General features: G+C 43.8%; 1 protein-coding gene across 1 annotated transcript; it reads left to right on the top strand.

Annotated features, from left to right (window-relative positions):
- The first annotated feature begins 204 nt into the window (after positions 1-204).
- ZNF772 (zinc finger protein 772) lies at positions 205-8233 on the top strand. Its single transcript, XM_057719707.1, has 4 exons — positions 205-237; positions 811-849; positions 2234-2360; positions 3598-8233. The coding sequence occupies exons 1-4, from the start codon at positions 205-207 to the stop codon at positions 4743-4745; spliced, it is 1347 nt and encodes a 448-aa protein (XP_057575690.1). The 3' UTR covers positions 4746-8233.
- Positions 8234-10599: the final 2366 nt, after the last annotated feature.

The raw sequence follows: 10599 nt of genomic DNA, 5'->3' as shown, positions 1-10599 counted from the left end.
GAAATCATTTTGTGGAGCGGGGCGTCACAGCCGAGGTGAAACTGCACGGAAGACGCGAGAGCCGTTGTCTTCCCTAAACAGAGGCGGACCTGAGGGTCGGCAGTGGCACCACTCGGGTGACCCCGCCGCCGCAGCCCGGGGCCTCGCACCTGTCGCTCTCCAGCTACTCCCCTCCCTCTCGCCCTCCCCAGTCCTCAGGTGCCGATGGCGGCCCCGGTGCTGACGGACCCGGCGCAGGTGGGTGCTGCGCCCCTGGGTCCTCCCCCGGCCTCCATCTCTAAATCCTAAAGCCTCGAATGAGGGACGTCTCAGGTCCCCGCAGCTCAGGCCCATGTGTCCAGACAGTGGGGGCGCTCTTGGTCGGTCCCATTTCTGACAACCAGCATGGTGGAATGTGGAAAGACGTTACAGGCGGAGAGGCCAGCTTGTGCAGAGGCTTGGAGGTGCGACACAGCCGGAGCATTCGGGAAACCGGGGACCTTTGGTGTCTGAAAACATCAGAGTCTGAGCAGCTGTGCCTACATTCTGAGGGTGATGGGTGTCACGGAAAGTTCTGAACACCATCTGATAGTTTAAAAAGTATTCCGTAGACTGCCCAGGTGTGAACAGACTTGAGATGAGGGTGTGGACAGTGGGGCTCAGAAAGGTTGAGACATAGTCCAAGGCAACACAGCTGTTAGGTGGCCCTGAGGGCTGAGGCACAGCGGTAGACAGCCCCAGGTCTGTGGTAGGGCAGGAGTAGGAGATAGGCCTGAGCCCTTGGGGCTCTTTCGTGGTTGTTTGTCTCTCACAGTCTCCCTCTCCCTGCAGGTTCCCCTGATCTCAGAAGTAATTTTGGGCTTTGTACAGGTGAGGGGGAGGATGTCCAGGTTCTCGTTGATTTCACCCGCACCCATGAGGTCTCTAGGATTGGGATGTCATAAAACACTTGTACTCTCCCAGCTCTTGAGTCTGAGGACCCTGGAGAAACCCCAAGCCCAGGATTCTGAGTCCAGACTAGGCGTCATACACCAGGGTTCCCATTTCTGGTGACCATTGTAATAAGGTGTGCAAGTTTGTTCCAGGCACAGGAACCAGCATGTGCAAATACTTGAAGAGATTGAGATGGGAGTTTTTGAGAAACTACAGGTCCCCACCACGTCTGGTAGCCATCAAGAGCAGGTGGGCAGGAGTCAGGCGTGAAATGGCCAGCTGACAAGCTACCCCTCTGTTCTGAGGGTGGTGTAGTCGTGGGGGGTGTGGAGCAGAGGCGAGAGGTAATCTGATCCAGCTTTTAACAGCCTCCATCTGGATGCCAAGTGGAGAACAGACTGTGTATGGTGAGGGTTGAAGGAATTAGAGATAAGGAGACCAGGGTGGAGGCTGCTTCAGTATTCCAGGTGAGTGGTAATAATGGATGGGCCAGAGGGGCTGGCGATGTAGATGGAAGAAGTGATTGGGTCAGGTTTTTTGATGTGCAGAAGAGACAGCCCCAAGGTGTTAGGCCTTATCAGTCACAAGAGTAGAAGCTCCATTGGCTGAGATGGACAAGTTGGTGGTAGAAGTAACTCTGCATGGGTATCAGGAGTTAATTTGTGGCCATGTGAAGAGTCTGAGATGTTTGAGAGAACACTGAGTGGAGGTGTCAGGTGAGCTGTTGGACACGGCTGAAGTTCTGTGGAGGTGTCAAGTGAGCTGTTGGACACGGCTGAACCTCTATGGAGGGGTTCAGGATGGAGACATCCAAAGAGTGGAAGATGGCGTGTACATAGGTTTATGAGGGAGAACCTACACATCACAATGGCAGTACAGTTAATGAGCTAGGCAGATGATGGTGGAGGCCAATAACTGGGTGGGGGTGCAGAGCTGTGAGATCGAGATTGATCCAAAAGAGTGGTGTGCATGTAGAAAGGGGTATGAACTGATGGCCCTTGGGCTCTGGTGTTGGGAACTTATGGGAGAAAGATGAGCCCAACTCTGGTTGTCTGATAAGCATGATCTTAGCCACTCCAGGAGAACTGCTGGAAGGAGGTGTGTGGGGGTGCAGCCCCACATGCCAGCCCCAGAGCTTGGATAGTGCCTTTCTGCCCACCCTGATGTGGGTGGACACAGTGATCAAAGGGACCTTGAGGAGAGAGCAGACATATGTGGCACCTGGCCCTGGTATTTCCTCTGAGTTGAGGACCTAGGTGGGGGCAAGATGGGGGCCCTTGGGAGAGATCGCTCACATACTCGGCTCTCCCCATTGTGGCAGGGGAAACTGAACTTTGAGGACGTGTTCGTGTACTTCTCCCAGGAGGAGTGGGGGCTCCTTGATGAGGCTCAGAGGCTCCTGTACCGTGAAGTGATGCTGGAGAACTTTGCACTTATGGCCTCACTGGGTAAGGCCCTCACATCCCCTGCAGTGCTCTGGACTGGGCTCTCCCCCTTCCCTGTTTCCTGTATCAAAGCCATAGACATTACCTCCTTCCCCAGTTCCCTGGAGTAGGTGCTATGGATGCCAGTTGTGAGCTGCGTGCACTAGCACCTCTGACTTCTGAGCAGTCCCAGTACCTGCTGCCCTGAAGGTGTACATGGATGGATGCAGGTGTGAGGCATCCTGTCGTTACCCAGTGGATCATCTCCAGTTTGTCCTCTCCCTCACTGGATGCCTCTGTCCAGATCCATGGCCTCCCTGTGCCCCTGGTTCTACCCCCTTCCTCTAGCTGACATTTCTAGCAGGCTGCCTGTGTCAGGAATTGCAAGGACCAGTATGGTCACTACTTTTCGGACCTTGGGCTATTCCTGCAAGACACTACTTCAGAGTTATTTTTATAATATTTTGTTTTCTCTCTGAGGGGTGGGTCACCCAGACCAGTGCTGGTCATTTACCTGTCTTTTCCTTAGGATATGCGTCTTCCATATTGCATGGGGTTGCCCCACTGGAGCTGGATAGTGAGCCCTGGATATCTGACTGGGCCGAGTTGACTCCAGCCATGACCAGAGAGGCTCAGAGTGGGGGTGGCCCTGGTGAGTGGGAGCTGAGGAAAGGTGTGATGGCGGGCTGGGTTCTAATAATTCCCCAGCCTTGCCATGCCCACAGTTGTTTAAGTGCCAAGGCCACTGGTTGCACTTCATTCCTATCTTTGCTTTCCCAGTTACACATTTATCTTTTATGCTCTGACTTTTGACTGTCCGTTACCTCTGCCCACATCCCAGCTCCTCCTCTCCACTGCTTCCTCTGCACTGCTTTCCAGCATTGGCTTATATGCTTCACATGTCATGAGACGTACACAAATTAGTTTTTAAATACCACTTATTCCATTTGGTTGTAGCTATTCAGGGAACACACCCTTCTGCACGTCTCCCCAGCAGCCAAGGCCTTGTTAAAATCCATTAGTGGATGACTTCACTGGACACCCTGCTCTTCCTGGGCTGTTCCTCACATTTGTGTCCTCTCCCCACCAAGGCCACTTCCATCTTATGACCTTTAGATGCCAACTACTGCGTAGCAGCCTTTTATTCAACTTGAGTGCTGGCCTCTTGTCCTGACAGCAAACCTTAGACACACGTTTGTAATGAGATTGCTCCTTCCCACCAGTGTCAGTGTGTCCTTCACCAACATTTGTGTGCTTTCAGGTTGTTGGCATGGAATGGAGAAGGAGGAGATACGTTTTGAGCAGAACGTTTCTGTAAAAGGAGTGTTGCGGGTCACGATTCCTAAGACGATTTCATCTTCCCAGAAGGCCCACCCCTGTGAGACATGTGGCCTGATCTTGAAAGATGTTTTGCACTTGGCTGAGCACGAGGAAACACACCCTGGGCAAAAACCATACATGTGTGTGGGGTGTGGGAAACAACTCTGGTTCAGTGCAAACCTTCACCACCAGAAGCAGCACAGTGGAAAGAAACCCTGCAGAAGAGATGAGGGTAGGGCCTTTCTCGTGAACAACTGCCCCATCCAATCATTGGACATGCCCTTTACCATGGGGGAGGGTTGTAAGGACTTCCCAACTAGTTCAAGCATGTTCCAGCACCATGCCCCTCTTAGTAAGTGGAAGCCACAAAGTAACACCAAGTGTGCAGAGGCCTTTCATGGTGGACAAAGGAATTACAGGTGCAATGAATGTGGGAAAGCCTTCAGCCGCAAAGACTCACTTGTTCAGCATCAGAGAGTCCACACTGGAGAAAGACCTTATGAGTGCAGCGAATGTGGGAAAACCTTCAGCCGCAAACCCATACTCGCGCAGCACCAGAGAATCCACACTGGAGAAATGCCTTACGAGTGTGACATTTGTGGGAAAGTTTTTAATCATAGCTCTAACCTTATTGTACACCAGAGAGTCCATACTGGAGCAAGGCCTTACAAATGCAGTGAATGTGGGAAAGCCTACAGTCACAAATCCACACTTGTTCAGCATGAGAGTATCCACACTGGAGAAAGGCCTTATGAGTGCAGCGAATGTGGGAAATACTTTGGCCACAAATACAGACTCATTAAGCACTGGAGTGTTCACACTGGAGCAAGGCCTTACGAGTGCATTGCATGTGGGAAGTTCTTTAGCCAAAGTTCTGACCTTATTGCACACCAGAGAGTTCACAATGGTGAAAAGCCATATGTGTGCAGTGAGTGTGGAAAAGCATTTAGCCACAAACATGTACTTGTTCAACACCATAGAATCCACACTGGAGAAAGGCCATATAAGTGCAGTGAGTGTGGGAAGGCCTTCAGGCAGAGAGCTTCCCTCATCAGACATTGGAAAGTTCATGCTGGAGAAAGGCTTTAGGATAGCAGGGAATATGCCATAGTGGGTGACACCAGAGAGAAGCTCCAAGAGTCACCTATGTGAATAGCCATCAGCAAAAAGATGAGCCTTGTACATTTGAACTCCCACTCTGAGGAGATTCTTCTGTATGCCAGCTATATGGGAAGCTTTCTGGAGCAATATTGCACTTCATAACATGCCTTTGTCTACTGTGAAAGGCCTCTGCACACTTGCCAGAAGCATATCACTGTCAGTGTCTCTGAAAGAAGCCATGCATCCGTGCAACAGCAGGGTCCCACATTGTGCATAAATTACCCCCAACATGCTTTGATGGGTGAGATCTCTGTTCTTCTTCCCTTCCCTAGAGGGAATTGTCAGTAGCCTGAGCCCGTTGAAGACCCTCACTCCTTCCTGCCCCTTTCTGGTTTAAGCATGGATGTGACCCAGTTTGGGTCAGAAGAATGCAAGCTTTGTTCTGCTGGCTGCTTGCAGAGATTTCCATTTTTCAGACTTTATTGGTCTCATGTGGCACTCGTGATGGATTTGTCCAGCCCCCAAGTCATCTAACTTGGGAATTGTCTGCCTCGTATTCTGGTTTTGTAACAAATGCCTTAGTTTTTAACTACCTTCAGTCCCAGGGATTCTCTTCACTTTGTGGGTTGAATTGAGAGCACATTGGGCTCTGCCAGCCTGAAAGAATGAACAGCTTGTATGAGAGCTCCAGCTGTTGTGTCTCAGTGGTATTTGCAGAATGGTGAGGAAAGAACAGCTCTTATTCTACTTTCAGCCTAATTTGCATTGCTACTCAAGGCCTCCTAGGAAAGAATACCAATCTTTGCAGGCCTAATCGTGTGTCCTGTACGCCGAGATGATTAGTGTGACCAAGGTCTTCTTGAGCAGTGGGTGTTTGTCATGACAACCAGTGATGTGTCTGCAAGCAACGTGAATTGGGTTTCTTGTTCTGAGGGAACATATTCCCCAGCACTTTTGAGGAGAATTTGATTCCCTGGGACCTACCAGCATCCCTGAAATCTGTTATTTGGTAGGCAGATGTCACTTTCCCTAAAAAGGACCAGGTAGGAATCATAATTGATACAGAGACACTGATTAATAGGAAGTTGGGAGACTATAAACTAAGGAATGTAACTCTTCTAAAGGTGTATCCACAAATGTTTCCATCACTGTGACTTTGATATGAGGGTTTATGGAAATTCTCAGGACTCTTATATCTGTGTCTCATAATCTAATGGCTATGGTTGCAGTCTGAGCAATCTAAACATTCTCTGGAATTAATTGCACATGTTTATAGTGTATAATTTGATAAGTTTTGATACATGTTTGCACCATTGAAACCAAGTTTCCTGGTTCCTTTTATAATATTTCTCCCCCTCACCCGTTCCCAGGCAACCACTTATCTTGCTTTCTGTCACTATAGATTTGTTTGCATTTCCTAGAATTTTAAAGTGTGTGTATGTATAGAATAACTTAAAATATACTAGTATGTATCTGGCTTTTTAAACTCTGCATAATTTTTTTGTGATTTGTCAATGTTTTGTGTATCAGTAGTTCATTCTTTTTCATCCATACTTTTGCTTAAAGTATTCCACTTTAGAGAAATAGTTCCAAAGCAAGTGACCCAGCAGAGAACTCATGAGAATGAAGCCACAGTATCTTATAACATTAACCTGGAAGTGACGTGCCGTCATTTCTGACTTATTCTGTGGGTAACGCAGCCTAATCCTGGTACAAGGTGGAAGGGGACTCACTTCACAACAGTGAGAATACAAACAGGTAGGGATCTGTGGGGGCATTTCTTGGATACTGGTGACCACAATCATAGTTTTGTTTTCTTTTTTGACCTTTTTAGTCTTTTAATGAGCAATTATATTGACTGATTTCAAAAGTTAAACCAACCTTGCATTTCTGAGCTAAACCCCATTTGGTCATGATGTACCACTTACTTTTTTATGCATTGTTGAATTTTATATGCGTTTTTTTTTTTTTTCTTTTAAAGATTTTTGCATCTATGCTCATGAGGGATCTTAGTCTCTAACTTTTTTAACACTTGGGTTTGGTTGGTATCCGCATAATGCTGGCTTTACAGAATAAGTTAGTTAAGTATCTCCTGCTCTTCAGTTTTCTGGAAGAGTTTGTGAAGAATTGACATTATTTTATTTATTTCTTAATTGTTTGATAGAATTCACCAGTGAAGTATTTGAGCCTGGAGTCTGTTTTGTGGGAAGGTTTCTAACTATAATTTTAATTTCCACAGTGAACACAGGTTTATAGAATTTATCTTTTTTTTCCCCCTACAGTGAGCTTTGGTGGTTTGTATCTTTCTCAAGGAGTTTCATTTATTTAAGTAGTCAAGTTTTTCAAGCTATTCTCTTATTATTTTAGTACCTGTAGAATTTGCAGTGATACAACCTCTCTTATTCCTGACACTGGTGATGTCTGTATTTCTCTTTTTTTCTTGGTCAGCATTTTATCAGCTTTATTGATCTAATTAAAGCACTTGATTTCACTGATTTTTCTATTTTTTCCTGTTTTTTTTTTCCCCTTCCCATTTTGACTTTACCCTCACCTTTTGCTTTTATTGTATTTCATTTCTCTTCTCCTACTTTTTAACATAGAAGCTGAGATCCTTCATTTGAAACCTTTGGGGCTTTTCCTAATATAGGTGCTGAACACTAAAAGTCACCCCGTAACAACTGCTTTAGTTGCCTCCCACAAAACTTGATATGTTGTATTTTCATTTTAATTACATGTAAAACCTTTTCCAGTTTCCTTTTAAATTTCTTCTTTGACACATGGTTCTTTTTAGAAGTGTGTTAATTTGGATTTTCCTTATCTTTTCAGTAATTGATTTTTAATTTATTTCATTGCAGTCAGAGTGTATACTTTATGACTTGAATTATTTACCTTTATTGATATTTTATTTATGGCCCAGAATATGGGTTATCTTGTGTTTCATGTTAGCTTAAAATGAATGTATATTGTGTTCTCGTTTGGTGGAGAATTCTACAAATGTCAACTCGGTTAAGATGGTTGATAATGTCTAAGTTTTCTGTATCCTTACTGATGGGGGGGGGGGGGTCGTGTTCTATCAATTATTTGAATAAGGTTGTTGACATCCCTGAATATAAAAGTGGATTTGCTTGATTCTCTGTTTAGTTCCATTAGGTTTTGCTTTGTGTATTTGGAAGTCTTTTTATTAGGAGAATAAACATTTCCTACTGTTATGTCTACTGAATGAGTAGACCGCTTTATCATTAAGAAAAGGGTTCTCTTTATACTAATATTCTTTACTCTAAAATTTACCTTGTTGGATACTGTCAACATTGTGTAATTTTGATTGGACACTCAATTTTACCTTTTTGGGTACTGGAAATACATGCATTTCAGTAGATATTCTTGGTATTTTTACATGTTTAAGTTCCTTGGAAACAATATGATCTTTTGGGATCTTGATTCCAAACATTTTAGCATTCATTTTAAGGCTAATTTCTCTCCCCCTACTGAGACACAATAATTCTGTATTCTCTACCTCATGCTTCATAAAGTTTCCCACTTAAACTGGTTGGAACAGGTGCTATTCCATTCTCCACATTAGCCTTCAAAATTGTTTCATTGAATCCTTTTGAGTATTTCTTTACCCAGCCTCTAGTCCTTTCCTACCTGCATATACAGATTAGTACTGAGCTGAATACTTCAGGATGACCTTCTGTATGCTTGTAAAGTTTTCTCTGTCCTGTACTGTGCTCTGTTGGACTCCAGACACCTTAGCAGGCCCAGATTCTAAGCTGTTTCAACTCAGGGTGACTTTTGGGGTCTGCTAGGACTCAGCATTTTTGTATTAGGGCCTGGAAATTTCTTTTCATAGTACACTGGGATGGCCATGTGGCTCACATCATTTGTTTGCCCTCTTTCATAGGTCATGATTATTTGCTTGATGTCCAGTATGTTAAGAATCAGTTTCATATACTTTGTTAATTTTTTTCAAGGAAATCTAAAACAGATACTTTGAATAAATTAGTAGAATTGATAACACCTCCAACCACATCAGAGAAAAAAAAAGAAATCACATGTTTACAAATATGAGCAAGAAAAGAAGGTATAGTGCTAGATATCTTTGAAACGTAATGGGTAATGTGTGATGATTTTATTTTATTTTTTTGGCTGTGCCACGCAGCATACTGTATCTTAGTTCCCCGACCAGGGATGGAACGCATGCACCCTGCATTGGAAGTATGGAGTCTTAACCCCCTGGACCACCAGGGAAGTTTCTGTGTGATTATTTTAAACAACTCTTTCCCAATAAATGGAAACGTGGAGGACAAAAATTCATTGAAAGATATCAACTAACCAGGTTCCCTCAAGAAGAAATATATAATCTGGAAAATCCTTTTTCATTAAAGACAATTAGCATTTCCAGATTACTAGTAATGATAAGCCATATATATATGTAAGAGGTCCTCTCACTAAAAACTTAAGGCCAAGATGGCTTCACTAACAAATCCTACCAAATATTTAATGAATAATTAAAGTTCCATCAAACTCTTCCAAAAAATAAGTAATAACATATAGGACATTTCCCAACTAATTTTTAGAAGCCAGTATTGACCCTCAGAACAAAACTAGGTAATAAAATTAAAATTATAGGCCAGGTGGGATGGAGGCTCAAGACGAAGGAGATATAGGGATATATGTATACATATAGCTGAGTCACTTTGTTGTACAGCAGAAACTGGCACAACATTGTAAAGCAATATACTCCAATAAAGATGTATTTAAAAAAAACTTAATCCAAGTTACACAAATCCTGATTAATTTTTGGACAGAATTTTCCAGAGTGAACTTCACTAAGCTGACTTGATCAATTACTTGACCAATTCTTTAAATAAACTTATTTTAATATCATTTCAAAAGTTATAGACCAATGTATGAGCATAGATGCAAAAAAATCCTTCACAGAATTTTAGGAAATTAAATTGTGTGTGTGTGTTCATTTGTTAAGCCAACTTTACATTCCTGACAATAATTAAAATCTAGAGAGATTTATCATGAATATAAGATTGGCTTAACAATTGAAAAAATATTAATTTAATCCATATTAACTAGAAGGTATGGTATACTGAATATATCTACTTTGTCCCAGATTCCTGGCACAGAGCTTGAAAAATCTTGAAATTCCCAGAGTGATAGGATTCTTTCTTTTGCTAATGAAGTGACTCTTGGTAAGCCCCTAGAAAGTTTCAGAATGGGGATTGATTACCAGAAAGACAAGTCATAAGATTATAAGTTTAAAACTGAGCCACACAGACCTGTGGGGAGAGCAGGGGCACTAGATGTTCAGGCATGTGGACATGATCTGATCAGTTGTGTCTATGTAATGAGATTCCAATTGAAACACTGGACACCAAGGCTTGTTGGGGGTTCCTGGTTGGTGAACACATTGATGTGCAGGAGTGATATGCCTTGTCTCCCCAGGAGAGGTCACAGAAGCTTCACACCTGGGACCCTCCCATACCTTGCCCATTGCATTCTTTCTGTTGCCTCTTCCTGAGCTGTACTTCTTATAACAAAACTGGAATTGTAGGTATAGCACTTTTAGTGAGTTTTGTAAGTCATTCTAGCAAATTGTCGAAACTGAGGGCATCATAGGAACACCTGAAATTATAGCCAGCTGGTCAGAAGTGCTGTTGGGCTGTGCAACTTGAAGCGCATGTCTGAAGTGAGGGCTTTCTTGTGGAGGACTGAACCTTTAAAGATGTGGAGACTGGCACAAACTCTGGGTAGTTAGTGTCAGAGAACTGATATCAGAATCAATTTCCTTAATATACGACAGCATTAGAAACCTAATGGTAATAACATT

Source organism: Hippopotamus amphibius, unplaced genomic scaffold (assembly GCF_030028045.1).
Source record: "Hippopotamus amphibius kiboko isolate mHipAmp2 unplaced genomic scaffold, mHipAmp2.hap2 H_1, whole genome shotgun sequence".
Lineage (NCBI taxonomy): Eukaryota > Metazoa > Chordata > Mammalia > Artiodactyla > Hippopotamidae > Hippopotamus > Hippopotamus amphibius.
The sequence above is the reverse complement of the archived record's forward strand: the minus strand, read 5'-3'. Positions and strand labels throughout refer to the sequence as shown.

What these genes read in the sequence shown, in the direction of transcription:
- ZNF772 (XM_057719707.1), top strand. Translation starts at nt 205, where the DNA reads ATGGCGGCCCCGGTGCTGACGGACCCGGCGCAG. An exon ending in TGCTGACGGACCCGGCGCAG is followed by an intron (nt 238 to 810) that starts GTGGGTGCTGCG and finishes CTCTCCCTGCAG; the next exon opens with GTTCCCCTGATCTCAGAAGT. An exon ending in TGCACTTATGGCCTCACTGG is followed by an intron (nt 2,361 to 3,597) that starts GTAAGGCCCTCA and finishes GTGTGCTTTCAG; the next exon opens with GTTGTTGGCATGGAATGGAG.